Here is a 16622-nt window from a genome sequence, read left to right on the forward strand (position 1 = left end):
TTTCAAAAGTGTTTCAATTAGGTCACTCGTGCATATTTTTCTCAAATCGGGTCACTAAATCTTCAAATCGAGTATCACCGATTTTTCTGTTTGTTAAGAAAGAAATGGAGGATAAGATGTGGGGGTCGGAATTTGCAATATAGGTAGTTATATTTTTAAAAAATAAAAAAACGTTAATTATATTAAAATTCAAAATTAAAAAATAAAATCCACGCCGCCACTCAACGTCAACATAAAAAAAAGGTAAAAAGATTTTCTATGTGAAACAAAAATTAAAAACATTAAAAAGCCATGTTAAAACTTTTAATTTAATAAAATATGAAAATTGAGTGATCTAATTGGAACACTTTTTAAAGTTGAGTGACCTAATTGGAACACTTTTGAAACTTGGTTACTATTCTATGAAATTGCCCCATATAATAATAGTAATATATAGCATATGTTTGACCCTTCATTCGTACGCCTCCAATTTGAATAAAAGTATTATATTTTAGCTCATTGATTCTTGGAAGCTATAAAATATAAGTTTGAACAAGTTAGGAGTATTATTTTGTAAAAACAAACCCAAAACTAATATAAAGTGTACGGAATATTTATATAATAGTTAGTATATTTAAAATCACATCAAATATCCCCACACTTAAAACTTTTTCGTCCCTGAAAAAGTATTTGCAATGGAATCAGAATTTAAAACTGGACTTTAAAACATATAGGTTATCTTTTAAGCATGGATAAACGCAAAAACCGTGATTGCCAATATTGTTGTCCACTTAAACCCGGACCAGCCTATCAAGCCCCCAATTGCATTAAGCGCTTTAAGTTTAAAAACCACGGCTACACCTACCCCATCTCAGACAAAGAGAGCTAGAAAAACTATAGTCAAAGCAGACTGGTTTGACAAATCACCATAAGCCAAGGACTCGTTGATGGTACTAAGTAGATGCACTCGGTGAAATTTGAGGGATGAATGGTCATGTGGAGGTCGTACGAGCATACCCTAAATATTATTGGACTATGTCCTATATATTCCCTAAAAAAATATTTATTGACTTAGAACCTTCGAGCCCCAATAGTGTATCCTCAGAGTCACTATCCCCTTGGTAACACGTAAACTCTAAGTCCCGTCTAGTATGTGCACTTTGGCCTCCTTTTCTATTTTTGAGAATGCTTCTTTGGCATTTTACAATACATAATTTTCTATCTTTTTTTCGGACCAAATTTTGGAATACTTATAACTTTCATAACATACTTTTTTTTTCATTTTTTTTTTCAATATTTTTTTTTCGTTTTCTTTATATAACCATAAATTATATAACTATTTTCTAAGCTCGTAAAAAGATGGACAAGTGGTGTGTGCTGGTTTGAGTGCATTTAATTCTTACTATCTCAAAGTTTTCAGATTATGGTAATCCTCCCTAAGCATCGAAATTCGGCTTCACCGTTTTTCAAATTATTAGATATATAAAATTTTGTTAAAGAAGACTATCAAAGCTGGTTGGGCCTACCGACACATCCCAACCTTAGTGCGTTATCTTTTATTTAATCTCATATATAATAGTAGTTTCAAAAACCAATCTCAAATTTTTCTATCATTTTCCATTCTTTGCAAATATTTTCGTTAAAAATCGGGACATTTTTTCATTTTTTTTAAAATTTTTTTTATTGTTTTTTAAAATTTTATTATTATTATTATTTAAAATTTCTGAATTTTTTTTATTTAATATAAAAACGTCAGTTTCCCATCCCCGCACTTAAATGTCACATTGTCCTCAATGAGACAGGAAAAAGACAAAGATCAAAGCACATTTAAATATAAGTAAAGTGGAACAGACTCCCCTGGTAAATACGCGGATATGCCTCGCGAGTCGTGTCCCATGCCCTCCAATTCGAACGAAAGCCTCACACTCCAGTGCTCTCTACCAAGATGTCACTTACGTATGAAAGCGACAATCAATAAGCAAATAGCCTCCCCACACTTGAATCAAACCATGTATCATCAAACTTTCATAAGCAATCCTGGGGCAACCTGAAAGCAAACCAAGAAACAGCCAGCACAAGAAAGCAAAAAAAACCCAAAACAAAGATAAAGTAAAAAAAAATAATAATCTACCGGGTTGCCTCCCGGGAAGCACTAAGTTTACAGAAGAGTCTTCAGCCAGACTCCCTCCTGAAATCTTAATCAGGAGGCTTTTCTTTTATCCAACCCCGGTCTAACCCTTTTAGTTCCACCCGTCCAACATTTTTAATCAAATAACACGTAGTAAAACTAAAAAGAAATTTAAAACATTCAAACGGGTCGGACCACCAACACTTAAACTTACCCGGACCAAACCTAATACGTGACATATAACGAGGAAAATGGTAATTCTTGCATTTTAGTGTTGTCCTATAACTCTTTATGTACCATTTTTGAACCCTCAAAACGTGCTGATCCAAGCATTTTTCGCTCCCTCTTTTGTGGTTTTGTCGATTTCGGTGGCGATCCACTGTCTAGTTCCTCCACAGACTTGCTAACCTTCACATGATGTGACGACTCAGCTACCACCATATTCTGATCATCCTCCTTTGCCACTTCCTTTTCTTCTTCTTCTGGTGACGTTTTAATCTCCATTGTTGGCTTCCCCATGATTAGTGTTTCTAAATATATTAGATCACCAACAGGGTCAAATTCTTCATGTTCTTCAAAAACTGGTAAACCCACCAATTCATCACCAAACTCATCCTCCCAAGATGGTACATGCTCATTCTCTTCTTCATCTTCCATCTGGTCAAGTGGCTCCACAACGGCATCTTCACTCAGATCTGTGTAATCAGGTCGCTCCAACTCCATCTCTTCTATCACACCCTCATCATCATTATTCCAGAAGTCATCATCTGTTTCATAGAAGGCTTCCTGCTCCTTGTAAGAAAAACTCTCATTTTGAATTCTAGCACTTATCTCGTCTAACCTAGCTTCGAGTTCCTCTATCTTACGGAGTCTTTCTCTTTCGATCAACTTATCAAGTCGGGCTTCCAATGCCTTAATCTTTTGGAATATTTCACGTTCCTCTTGTTCGGCTCTTTCCAACATCATCTCTTTCCAGCATTTTCTATATAAAATACTCCTAAACTGACTCGATCTATTAAACATATTAGCTAGACTCGATAAAATAAAACACAAACTAAATTATCCTAAACACGACTAGACGCGTTAAATCTATGACACTGACTCACAAGACACACCACAAGTCAAGTGTAACATCCCAAAATTTCTAAGAAATAAATAATTAATACATTATTTATTTAAGATGGAAAAGTTTACTTAAGTTAGTAGAGAAATAAAATAATAAAGATGGAAGGATAAGTAGGCTAATTAGATGGAATTAATTATGGACCAAAAAGGAAAGATGGGCCTAAGGTCCATGGGCTTAAAGGAGTATAAATACCCCTTAAAACCCTAATCATTTCCATTTCCATACATCTTGTAACATCGTTTTCTAGTTTCGGTTAATAAACGAAAGTATGAGTTATTATGAGTCGAACTAGTGTCGGGTTAAATGGAATTGGGTTATGGACATGGGTTAGAGGAAAAGAGGAAAGACCATGGGCTAAGCCAATGATCCATAATTATATAAACCTTAATTACCCATTTATTTCTCATCTCACACATATTCCATACACCACCAAAACACACACTTAAGCTCTATCTCTCTCTCTCTAGCCGAAACATAGAAGAAGAACCGATCCCGATCCAAGGTATGATAGTATGATATTGTATGAGCTTAAACCCGTTATATATAATCGCGAAACGACGAGCCAACACCTTTAAACCGTTAAAGTCACGAGATCTGGGTGGAATCGGGTGTTAACCGAACAAAAGATGAGCCTAGGGATCACCCTAGCTCAGATCTGGATCAAACGGGATAAAAAACGGTGAAAACGACGCTGAAGAGGCTGAGGCTAATCGAGCATAGCTGACTTTTAGTATGCACGCAGGCTAATCGACTGAGGCAGTTGGCTTGAGGAAGACACATGGCAGGATCCGAAGAGGCTAGCATCTGGAGATATATCGTGATGTTTGAAATACTATGCTTTATGTTTTGTTTTTGAAAGACAAGTTATGGATGTTTGTAATGAATGGTTGACTTTTATATTATTCCGCGAATGTTTTTATTAACTCTAATATTATGAACTGTGTTTATGAGTAAATCCAACGTTAAAGTAAGGCATCGGTAACGGGGCCTTACAAGTTGGTATCAGAGCAAAGTTCGAGAGATTTAAGCATCCTACATGCTTAGACTCGAACAGAGGATGGGATTAAAGTAAGAAAAGAAAGAAGATGTCAGTACGAGAATGCCATGTGTCACTCAGGCAAGCTAAGTAAAGGTAAAGTATGTGCTTAAATTCACGTGTAAAGTAGAATGATGAATGGATGTTTGCGTAAATGTTAAATAAATAATGTATGAATGCTAGCTAAATGGATAGGGGCAGAAGTATGTGATGATATGAACTGTTTGATTGTCTAGCTGTTAGAAGTAGAATTAGCACAAATAGACTCATAAGAGGAAGTGTATAGGACACGGAAAGTAACGTGAGCAGCTAATCACAGCTGGCCACTGTTATTACCTGTTAGCCTTACTATCCTTATATTAAATGGTTCCTTAAGTGATGACATTTGTGTTTCCTTATAGAATACGAATGGCTGGAGCTAAGAAAGCTGCTGGAAACTGGAAAAAGAGGGCGTACAGGACGTCGTGGTAGGCCACGTGTTGCCCGAGAACCGTCAGTAGAGGCAGCCACTAACAATGAAGGCTAAGGAAGTGCAGCCGGTGGAAATCCGAGTAACAACGAAGGGTATCAACTTGACCCTGCTACTCAAGCTGCCATTGCTCAAGCGGTAGCAGCTGCTGTGAAGAACTGGAATGCTGAAGGGTCTGCTGGAGGCCGTGAAAGAACCGCTGATAGGGCGGAAGGAGATGGTAAGAAAAATGATGAAGGGGAGGGGGAAGAATCAAGCGTGGTTAAGTCAGTGAAGGTTGATGACAAGAAAAGGGGCCGAGGTGGGTGCAACTATAAGTCTTTCAAAGGCTGTGATCCACCGGAGCTAACCGGCTTGGGAGACGCAATTGCTACTCTCCAATGGATAACCGCGATGGACAAAATTATCCGAATTAGCGAATGTCGTCCCGACCAAGCTGTGGGGTATGCTACCCAATCATTCAGTGAGTAGGCGATGTACTGGTGGGAGTCGGTTGAGCAGATGAAGATTCGAGAAGAGATCAAGGCTTTGAGGTGGGACGACCTGAAGGAATTAGTGATGGAGAAGTTTTGTGCGGATGCAGAAGTTGAGAAGGTTGAAATGAAGTTCTTGAGCCTAAAGGCGGGAGAGATGACACACCGCGAATACACCACTGAATTTCACCGCCTGTCTAGGTTGGTACCAGACATGGTGAACATTGAAGCCAAGTGGATCAAGTGTTACCTTAGGGGACTACCGCAGAAGGTTCGCGTCTTGGTCAAGGCTGGTAGACCGGGTACTTTTGATTCTGCTGTAGGACTCGCATAAATGGTTTATGAGGACTTGTCGGCAGATGATGTGATGGTGGAAGAGAAGAAGGATAAGAAATGGGTCGCTCCTGTCAAGCGCCCAGGTACTCAGTTATGGAACCCTAGGGACAAGAGGTAGAGAGTATGGGAGAAAAAGTCGTGTAAGACTTGTGGCAAGGCATGCGGTGGCGTGTGCAGGTGGATTAAAGGTTCAGACGTTTGTTATAAGTGTGGTAAGAGTCATGCTGGTGAGTGCAAGTTTGGTACGAACGCTTGTTACACGTGCGGGAAGGTAGGGCATTACACTCCAGAGTGTACTGCGAAACCCACATGTTACAAGTGCGGTAAGATGGGTCACTTTGCGAGAGAGTGCACCGATGGTGAGACTGGAGGTGGTGGAAAGAAAGATTCTGATCAAGCGAGGCCGAGGACTAGAGCCTACATGCCGACCCAGGAACAAGCTAGGCAGATTCCTGATGTTGTGACTGGTACGTTCTTAGTAATTGTATTTCTGCTTCAGTATTATTTGATTCGGGTGCGAATAGAAGTTTTGTAGCCACGACATTTAGTAAGCTAGCTAAAATGAAATGTTGCCAAGTGTCTGAAACCTTCATAGTAGAAACCGCTAGTGACACCTCGGTGAAAGTAATGAAAATGGTTAAGAGTTGTAAGATAGAATTAGAGGGACATGAGTTCCCTGTTACTTTGTATGTTATGACCTTAGGAGGGTTCGATGTAGTTTTGGGGATGGATTGGTTGTCCGAATACGAAGCTCAGATAGTATGTAAGAGTAGGATAATAAAGCTGAAGTCATTGGACGGTAGTACGGTGACAGTTTATGGTGATAAAGAAAGTTCAGGGTTTAACGTCATTTCAATGATGAAAGCCGAAGGTTTGTTAAGGCGAGAGTGCGGTGCCTACCTAGCGTATGTTGTCAACGCTACGACCGAGACAAAAGAAATGAAAGATGTTCCTATTGTGCAAGATTACCCAGAAGTATTCCCTGAGGATCTTCCGGGGTTGCCACCGGAACGTAAAGTAGAATTCCAGATAGACTTAATACCAGGGGCCCAGCCCGTCGCGAAAGCCCTTTACCGTCTAGCGCCGTCTGAGATGAAAGAATTGATGTCCCAACTGCAAGAACTCCTCGACAAAGGTTTCATAAGACCAAGTGTTTCTCCTTGGGGGGCGCCAGTTAGAGGTGCACAAACCGGTTTTTTTAAAAAAACCGGTTCGGTTATTAACCGGACCGGTTTTTTTTGGCCCGGAAAAAAACCGGTTCGGTTAATAACCGGACCGGTTAATAACCGGTTTTTTGCTGTCAAAACCCTAACCGGTCTAACCGGTTAGGACCGGTTTAGAAACCGGTTAGAACCGGTTAATAAACCGGTTTTTTTATTAACCGGTTTTTTTTATTAACCGGTTTTTTTTTTTTTTTTTTTTTTAAATTTCGCGGTTTCAAATACGAATATTTGTTTTTTATATTTTATACTTAATGAAGACCATTATTTTTTCACAGTATAAACAAACCGGTAACTACAAGGCAAAACGGTAAGTACAAGGCAAAACGGACTGACCGAAGCCATTCTTTGCTTTCGTTGTTAGGGTTCTTTGCTTGGAAGATGAGTATGAGTGTGTGTTGGTGAATGTGTTTTCAACAAACCAAAGATTAAAAACACATAACTTTCATTTATAGTTTTTACATTAAAAATACAAACATTAAATCGTTATCGCATATTCGTAACTCAAAAATACAAACATTAAATCATTAACACTGAAGAAATCTCTGCCAAGAACTGTTGTTCATGATTTAACTCAAAAATACAAACATTAAATCGTGAACTAGCAGATGCTCCTGTTGTTCCCAATCGCAGTTTGTTCATGATTTGCCTCCATGTTTGCTGTTTCTTTAACTAAATTAGAAAAATCCAAATCAACAAGTAAATAAGAGCACATATTAGGAAAAAGAATGCTCGAGTATGAAATAAACGACTACGAAATAAGAGCGTATGGAGTGGTAATGTGGTATAATTGAGCGTGAGATAACAAAATAACGGGTGTGAAATAAACGTTTAGAGCGTTTGGAGTTGTATAATCGAGTGTGATCTAACCAATACCCAACCTAAACTATATATAGATGTTTGTGGGGGTAAAATGGTAAAAAAAAAAAAACGGTCCAAAAACAAAAAAAACGGGCATATAGCCGTTATACAACGTTCAAAAACCGGTTTTTAACCGGTTAACCGGTTATGGAGAAACCGGTTAACCGGTTTTTCCACAACGGTCAAAAACCGGTTTTTTTATAAACCGGTTAACCGGTTTTTCCATAACCGGTTAATAAAAAAAACCTGTTTTTCCATTAACCGGTTTTGGATCTAGAACTTGTAACCGAAAGACGAACCGGCGGTTTGTAAACCGGTCAAACCGGTTTTTAAAAAACCGGTTTTCGTAAAAACCGGTTTCCGGTTTAAACCGGTAAACCGGTTCCCCAACCGGTTTTTTTGGCAATCTCTAGCGCCAGTGTTGTTCGTGAAGAAGAAAGATGGAAGTATGAGGATGTGCATAGACTATCGCGAGTTGAACAAGCTTACGGTAAAGAATAGATATCCTTTGCCAAGGATTGATGATCTATTTGACCAACTGCAAGGTTCAAGTTTGTTCTCACGAATAGATCTCAGATCAGGCTATCATCAGCTGAAGGTGAAGGAGGCAGACATCCCTAAGACAACGTTCCGAACACGGTATGGACACTACGAGTTCCTCGTGATGTCATTCGGTCTAACAAATGCTCCTGCAGCATTTATGGACATGATGAATAGGGCGTGTCGGCCAATGTTGGATAAGTCAGTTATTGTCTTCATTGACGATATATTGATTTATTCAAAGAGCGAGTCTGATCATGCTGAACATCTGAAAGAGGTATTGGAGACTTTGAAGAAAGAGAAGTTGTATGCTAAGTTTTCGAAATGCGCATTCTGGTTGCGAGAAGTGCAATTTCTAGGTCACGTGATTAATCCTGAAGGGATTACCGTGGACCCAGCTAAGATTGAAGCGATAACGAGTTGGAAGACTCCACAAAATCCGACTGATATACAAAGCTTCTTAGGGTTAGCTGGCTACAATAGGAGATTCATCAAAGGTTTCTCCAAGATAGCCGCACCGTTGACCAGTATGACCCGAAAGTCGATAGTATTCAGTTGGGGAAAATTTCAAGAGGAGGCTTTTCAGGAGTTAAAGAAAAGACTCATGCAAGCTCCAATCCTTGCTTTGCCCGATGGTGACGAGGATTTGGTTGTTTGTACCGATGCTTCGCATCGTGGGTTAGGTTGCGTATTGATGCAACGAGGGAAAGTGATAGCTTACGCGTCTAGACAGTTGAAAGTCCATGAGAGTACTTATCCGACGCATGATTTAGAGCTAGCAGCAGTAGTGCATGCTCTCAAGATATGGAGACATTATCTGTACGGTACTAAGTGTACTATCTACACGGATCATAAAAGTTTAAAGTACTTCTTCGAGCAGAAAGAATTGAACATGAGACAGAGAAGATGGTTGGAGTTGATAAAGGATTACGACTGTGATATTAAGTACTACCCTGGTAAAGCTAATGTGGTCGATGATGCGCTAAGCCGTAAGAATGAGGAAGTCATTGCAACATTGAAGTCATACCAGTTGATTATGAACTCAAGTCTTTTTGAAGAAATCATCAAGGTGCAGTCAGAAGTGCTTGTAGATGAAGGACTAGTGAAGAAAGAAAGGATTTTCGGTCAGCAAGACGAGTTGATGGAAAACACGCAAGGTGTTAAGACTAGGTTTGACCGTATGTGGATTCCATGCCATGGAGATCTTAGAGGTCGAATCTTAGATGCAACCTTTGGAGATCTCAAAAGCCTTATGGAAAGATGCAACCTTTGGAGATACCAGAATGGAAATGGGAACACATCACCATGGATTTCATAACTAAGCTACCCCGTACAGCTAAGCATCATGATACCATTTGGGTGATTGTGGATCGTTTGACCAAGAGTGCTCACTTTCTGCCTTTACGAGAGGCTATCTCGTCAGAAACGTTAGCAAGCTTGTTCATAAAAGAGGTTGTGTCTAAGCGTGGAGTGCCGTTATCGCTCGTGTCTGATAGAGATACTCGGTTTACTTTGAGGTTTTGGAAGAAGTTCCATGAAGCTATGGGAACAAGATTGAACATCAGTACGGCGTATCATCCTCAAACAGATGGACAGTCTGAAAGGACGATCCAAACCCTTGAGGATATGCTACGTGCTTGTGTTTTAGACTTTGGAGGAAGTTGGGATGACCATCTGCATCTGGCAGAGTTCTCTTATAACAACCGCTACCATTCAAGTATTGGTATGCCACCATTCGAGATGTTATATGGAAGACGTTGTATAACTCCGGTATGTTGGGGAGAGATTGGTCGAAAGCAGATGGGAAGTTTGGAAGTTGTTCAAGTAACTTCTTCAAAGTTTGATCAGATAAAGGCAAGGATGAAAGCTGCTCAAGACAGACAAAAGTTGTATGCTGATAAGCGGCGACGACCGATTGAGTTTAACGTTGGTGACAATGTGATGCTCAAGGTCTCGCCTTGGAAAGAAATTATTCGTTTTAGGAAGAGAGGAAAACTGAGTCCGAGGTACATTGGACCATTCAAGATTTTAGATCGAGTAGGTGAGGTGGCTTACAAGTTAGATTTGCGTGAAGAGTTAGAAGGAATTCACTCAACCTTCCATGTTTCTCATCTGAGAAAATGTCTGGCTGATGACACGTCGCACGTGCCATTAATGGACATTGAGGTTGATGAACAGCTGAACTACATTGAACAACCAATCGAGATAGTTGACCGCAAGGAAAAGCAACTACGACACAAGGTTATACCCTTAGTGAAAGTGATATGGAAGCACCGCAAAGGATCTGATGCTACATGGGAAGTTGAAGAAGAGATGCACAAATTTTATCCAAATTTGTTTATGTAATCGTTAGGTTTTGGGACGAAACCTCTTTAAGGAGGGAAGACTTGTAACATCCCATTTTCTAGTTTCGGTTAATAAACGAAAGTATGAGTTATTATGAGTCGGACTAGTGTCGGGTTAAATGGAATTGGGTTATGGACATGGGTTAGAGGAAAAGAGGAAAGACCATGGGCTAAGCCCATGATCCATAATTATATAAACCTTAATTACCCATTTATTTCTCATTTCACACCTATTCTATACACCACCAAAACACACACTTAAGCTCTCCCTCTCTAGCCGAAACATAGAAGAAGAACCGATCCCGATCCAAGGTATGATAGTATGATATTGTATGAGCTTAAACCCGTTAGATATAATCGCGAAACGACGAGCCGACACCTTTAAACCGTTAAAGTCATGAGATCCGGGTGGAATCGGGTGTTAACCGAACAAAAGATGAGCCTAGGGATCACCCTAGCTCATATCTGGATCAAACGGGACGAAAAACGGTGAAAACGGCGCTGAAACACGTTTTTCCGGCCACCGCCCGGTTTTCTGGCACGGCGGCGCTGGAAAGGCGGCTGGGTATTTAAGGATGTCAGAGAATGTTTCTGACATTCTCTGACAAACCCTAACCCTAATTCGCTAACAGAGAGTTAACGAACTAGGGGTGATTAGTCAGGTGAATTCGCTAATGAAAGCTTAACGAACTAGCCCTAGTTCGTATCCTGATTCGTTATAGAAAATACAGCGAATTAACCTCATTTCGTTATACTCATTCGTTAAAGGAAGATAACGAACTAGACGGTTCAATTCGTTACTGAGGGGTCATTCGCTATAGGGTTTAATTCGTCAAAGAAACAGTTCGCTATGGGGTCCAATTCGCTACATAGACTGGTTTGATTCGTTATAAAAGTAACGAATGGGTCACGAACTAGAAGTTTGATTGAATGATAGATCAGTCTCTGGACTTAGAAAAAGAATGATTTAATGACAAAGAAGCCCTTGAACTTTTAAGTAGCAAATTAATTAATGATTCAAAATGCTAATGGAAAATGCGATTATTGCATGCTCTATGATAATGCTCTATGTGTTTAATTGTTTATTTATGTTTGGTGGTTGGTATCTCATCCTAATCTATTCTCATCTAGTATGATCATACATTTACCCAAGTACATTGATTTTGTATCAATAGAAGCGGCTCCACATCTATTTAGTGTTTACATTTTCATAGCAATTAGAAGGTCCAATTCGTTATAGAGGGGTCATTCGTTAGGGTCCAATTCATTACAAGGACCAGTTCGTTATGAACCCAATTCATTAAGAACCAAGTAACGAACCAGACCATGATGAGATAGCGAACCAGAATAACGAATCAACTAACGAAATAGATCATGAAGGATAACGATTTAGTTAAAGAATCAGGCTTAATTTGTTATAAGAAATGAGTTAGCGAATTAGAAAACAATTTAAAATCCTAATGGAAAATGTGTTAAGACAGTTAATGGAAATAAAATTTTTCCAGCTCGACCCCAGCCAGGGGCTCTGCCCCTTGGACCCTGCTAGGGGCTGCCGCCCCTAGACCCCGCTGCCAGGGGCGCTGCCCCCGAACCCCCGTTCGTTGAGGGTTATAATTAGACTAGAAACCAGAGATGAGTAGTGACAGTTAATTAATGCATGTAATTATTATACAGTTAGCCGTGCCCAACCGAAGAAAGGAATAACCATTAACGGTGAACGTAACCGACTTCAGGTGAGTTTCTAGCCCCTTTCCTTGATTATGTATAAATGATTGCTTGTCGGTACGTGAACGATCTTTGGATATTGCATGTACCGTCGGTTGATAGTTGAAGATATGAATGATATGTATATAAGGGATGAATGATTGCTTGTCGGTACGTGAACGATCTTCGGATATTGCACGTACTGTCAAGGTATAATGTTATGTATAATGTACGAATGATATGTATGCATGTTATGAATGAATGTAAGAGATAGACAGGTACAGAGGAAAGGGACTGAGCCCTAATAATACTCAAGGTAGACAGGGACCGGACCCTAATAACATCCGAGGCAGAAAAGGTACCGGACCCTTTATAAATCTCGAGGCAGAAAGGGACTGAGCCCTAATAATACTCAAGGCAAAAAAAGGGACCGGACCCTAATAAAATCCGAGGCATATTAGAATAAAGTAAAGTAGAATTTAGAATAGAGTATGAAGGTATGTATGTATATTATGAACGAATTACGAAAGTATAAAGTACGTATAGAAGTACGTAGTTATGAATGTATTGAATGTTGTATGATTAACTAGAACTCACTCAGTGTAGCTGACTTTTAGTATGCACGCAGGCTAATCGACTGAGGCAGTTGGCTTGAGGAAGACACATGGCAGGATCCAAAGAGGCTGGCATCTGGAGATATGTCGTGATGTTTGAAATACTATGCTTTATGTTTTGTTTTTGAAAGACAAGTTATGGATGTTTGTAATGAATGGTTGACTTTTATATTATTCGGCGAATGTTTATATTAACTCTGATATTATGAACTGTGTTTATGAGTAAATCCAACGTTTAAGTAAGGCACCGGTAACGGGGCCTTACACATCTCCACACCATAGCCTACACCATCAAAATACACACTTAACCCAATTCCCGTTTTTGAGAAAAACACCCACAAAGACATAAAGATTCCAGGAGATCTAGCCATCAGATCGGTCTCAAATTTTAACGAGTATTCCTGACATATAAATGAAGTTTTCCGCCGAAAAGATCTTCGATCAGAGGTCGGGAAGTCCGATTTTTATCAGTAAAACAACAGCAGCTCAAAAGTGAAGATTCCGGCGACTGTTCAGCTGTTCCGGCGACTGTAGCAGTGGTTTCCGGCGAAGATGAGCTAATGGGTTTGTAGATCAAGACGAGACGGTTCCGTGGACGCTTGAATCACTCAAATCGGAGTTCGTTTGATATGGTTTTGAGCATCTCGAGTGATTTCATACAAAACCTCAAATGTACGTTTTTGTTAAAAAGGTTTACTTTTCATGAACGGATTTACAAGAAAATTGGTAGGATGACAGATCGGGTTTAGACAAATCGTAAAGTTGCAAACTTGAAGATTAAAATGGATTTAACGAACTCATGGTTATGAATGGCTCGATTAAATAAACCCTAGATATAGTTTTGAACGTTTTAGCCATAAAGGTTCAAACTTTATGCTAGAAAAGGGTTGAGTCTTGATGATGGGTTGATAACAAATGTAAAACGGTTAAGGAGGATGGAATATAGGTGGATAAAAGTGTGATTACGGATCGTTAACCGTTAAATGAGCCTAGAATGAATTTATGGAAAGAAAACAGAAGCTGAAAGCATCAGACATGGGTTCTTGGTCAACACGGGAAACCGGTCAGAATGGGTTCTCGGTCAGCGAGAGTTCTCGGTGACCCAGGGTTCTCGGTTAATTAGAGTTCTCGGCCACTGAGTTCTCGGCCACTGTGTTCACGGTCAAACCAAGTGTTCTCGGTCAACACATGGGTTCTCTGCTGAGAGTTCTCGGCCACCTAGTTGAGTTGGGCCTGAACCTAGTTGGGCCAAGATGCCTCAGGGAACAGTTGGACTTACTTGGCTGCTACTAAGCCCATATCTAAACTAAAACAACTAGCCCATTATCTTAAGTTAACAAACAAGCCCAACTTAGAAAATACGTTGGTTAACTAAAATTCCAACTTAAGTAATTATACGGTTAACTAACAAATATATATTTAACAGTTAGCCGAGCCCAGTTAAAGAAGGAATAACGATTAACGGCGAGCGCAACAGGATCCAGGTGAGTTTCTAGCCCCATTTCCTTGTTATGTTTTTGGGGCTGTGTGCATACTCAATGTGAATGTTAGTACGCTTACCTTAAATGGTAAGTGTATGCCTTAATGACGAATGTGATAGTTATGAATGTATGCTTGACAGTACGTGAACGACCTCCGGGTATTGCACGTATTGTTAAGAAAAGTATAATGTAGTATGCATGATATTGATAGTTATGAATGTATGCTTGACAGTACGTGAACGACCTTCGGGTATTGCACGTATTGTTAAGGAAAGTATAATGTAGTATGTATGATATGTGTATGTGAATAAGGAAGTATGTACGACTATGATATGCATGATATTAAATGTATGGATGTGATAATGGAGATGATAATGAAAGGTAAGGAATGGTTAAAGAGTTGCATACCCTAATAATATATGCGAAGGTTAAAGGGTTGCAAACTCTTCCAAACTCTGCGAAGCTTAAAGGGTTGCATACCCTAATAATATATGCGAAGGTTAAAAGGGTTGCATACCCTAATAATATATGCGAAGGTTAAAAAGGTTGCATACCCCTAATAATATATACGAAGGTTAAAGGGTTGCATACCCTAATAATATATGCGAAGGTTATAGGGCGAAATGCTCTTTAAAACGTAAGGTAAGTATATGAAAGAAAGAAAGTATGAAGGTAAGTAAGTATATTATAAATGAAAGTATGGAAGTAATGTAATGTATGTTATGTGATTAACTAGAACTCACTCAGCGTAGCTGACTTTTAGTATGCACGCAGGCGAGTAGAATGAGGCAGCTCGCTTGAGGGGAACACATGGCATTGAATAAGAGGCTGGCATCAGAAGACTCAAGACGTTTAAGTTTAATGTTTGTTTATTTTGAAAGACGAGATGTTGTTTTAAGACACGTTATGGTTGTTATGAAATCTTTTATGAAAGTTTTATATTCCGCGTAAAGTTTTAATTAACTCTGATATTTAGAAATGCGTTTACGAGTAAATCCAACGTCCAAAGTAGGGCACCGGTAACGGGGCCTTACATTAAGACACAAAAAGACCAATTAATCAATTAAGTTCAATCAAAGCTAGTTTCGCTATCGCCTAAGTATCCCCGGCAACGGCGCCAAAAACTTGATGTGTGAAACGGTCTATTAAAATATAACCTAACCTAGACACTCTAGTTTTAAATTTATAAATCTAGACTATCCTAATGCTAGACCACTAGACATGCAAGTGTACCTATCAACTGTAGTAAAGCCTAATGAAGTCCGGATATCGAACCCAAAGGACACTAGCGACACCTAAACTAGACTCTGATTAATAACTTAAATAAATTATTTTTATTGATTTTTGTCTTTTTTATTATTAAATATTAAATCATATAAAATAAATAATGCTTTCTATAAACTAGACACAGACAAATAGAACTAGAACTCAAATAGGAGAAATAACTACCTAGGCAAGGAATCCTGCTAGTCAACTCGTAAACTCTCGGTAATGGATTAATGAATGGTACCGTATTCTAAAAATATGAAATTTAAGGAATAACTATAGTAAGATAGATCACCTCCCGGTCTCACCAACAATACCTAAGAACCCTAAATATCATGTAAAGCTCAATGGTTTAATGGCTCGGATCACCTCCCGGTCTCACTTTACCTAACTATGCTAAGGTACCCAAAGATTAAATTACCTCCCGGTCTCTCTAATCACAAAACACCCTATGGCGTAAAGGGGTATTCTTATTTAATTCGGTTATAACTCGGATCTGTAAGAATCTAAAGGAATCTAGGGTAACTCACTCCCGTGCAATCACTACCCAAACCCGCAAAAGACCAAAAAAGTCAAAACTTAATTACCTCCGGGTCTCTCAAGTGACAGAATATAAGGTATCCCTAAACTCTCAATTACCGTTCCTATGGAATACGTTAACTATAAACCATAAACTAGTTGTAACACACAGTAAACAACCTAATATGCATCCATACATGAAAGACATTCACAAAGACGCATATGGAACAAAAATTGATCATAAATTAATACCAAATACGCATATGCATCACAACCAAATAAAATAAAAACTTTACCAAAACATGAACCAATCAATAATAAATCCAAAACTAAAAATAAAACGAGTATAAAAAGTAATCATCCAAACCCAGGCAGTATAACAATTTAGCCAATCATAATAATAATCGATGAAACAAAGATATAATATAAAGTGCGATTCATCGTAAAATAAAATAAATATGATTGAGCTACTAGACTGTGAGCTTAAATTAATTGAGCAGCCTGCCTGCCTGCCTGCTTCTTTAA

General features: G+C 39.0%; 1 protein-coding gene across 1 annotated transcript; it reads right to left on the reverse strand.

The window, feature by feature from the left end:
• Nucleotides 1–1874: 1874 nt before the first annotated feature.
• LOC143580821 (uncharacterized) lies at nt 1875–15651 on the reverse strand. The gene is made up of 2 exons (XM_077063754.1): nt 15357–15651; nt 1875–3204 (listed from the first exon to the last, which is right to left on the reverse strand). Exon 2 carries the CDS (start codon nt 3128–3130, stop codon nt 2387–2389), a length of 744 nt encoding a protein of 247 aa, XP_076919869.1. The 5' UTR covers nt 3131–3204; nt 15357–15651; the 3' UTR covers nt 1875–2386.
• Nucleotides 15652–16622: the final 971 nt, after the last annotated feature.

This window comes from Bidens hawaiensis, unplaced genomic scaffold, assembly GCF_021521415.1.
Source record: "Bidens hawaiensis isolate Kalapana, Puna unplaced genomic scaffold, B.hawaiensis_p1.1 tig00030648_1, whole genome shotgun sequence".
NCBI classification, from domain to species: Eukaryota; Viridiplantae; Streptophyta; class Magnoliopsida; order Asterales; family Asteraceae; genus Bidens; species Bidens hawaiensis.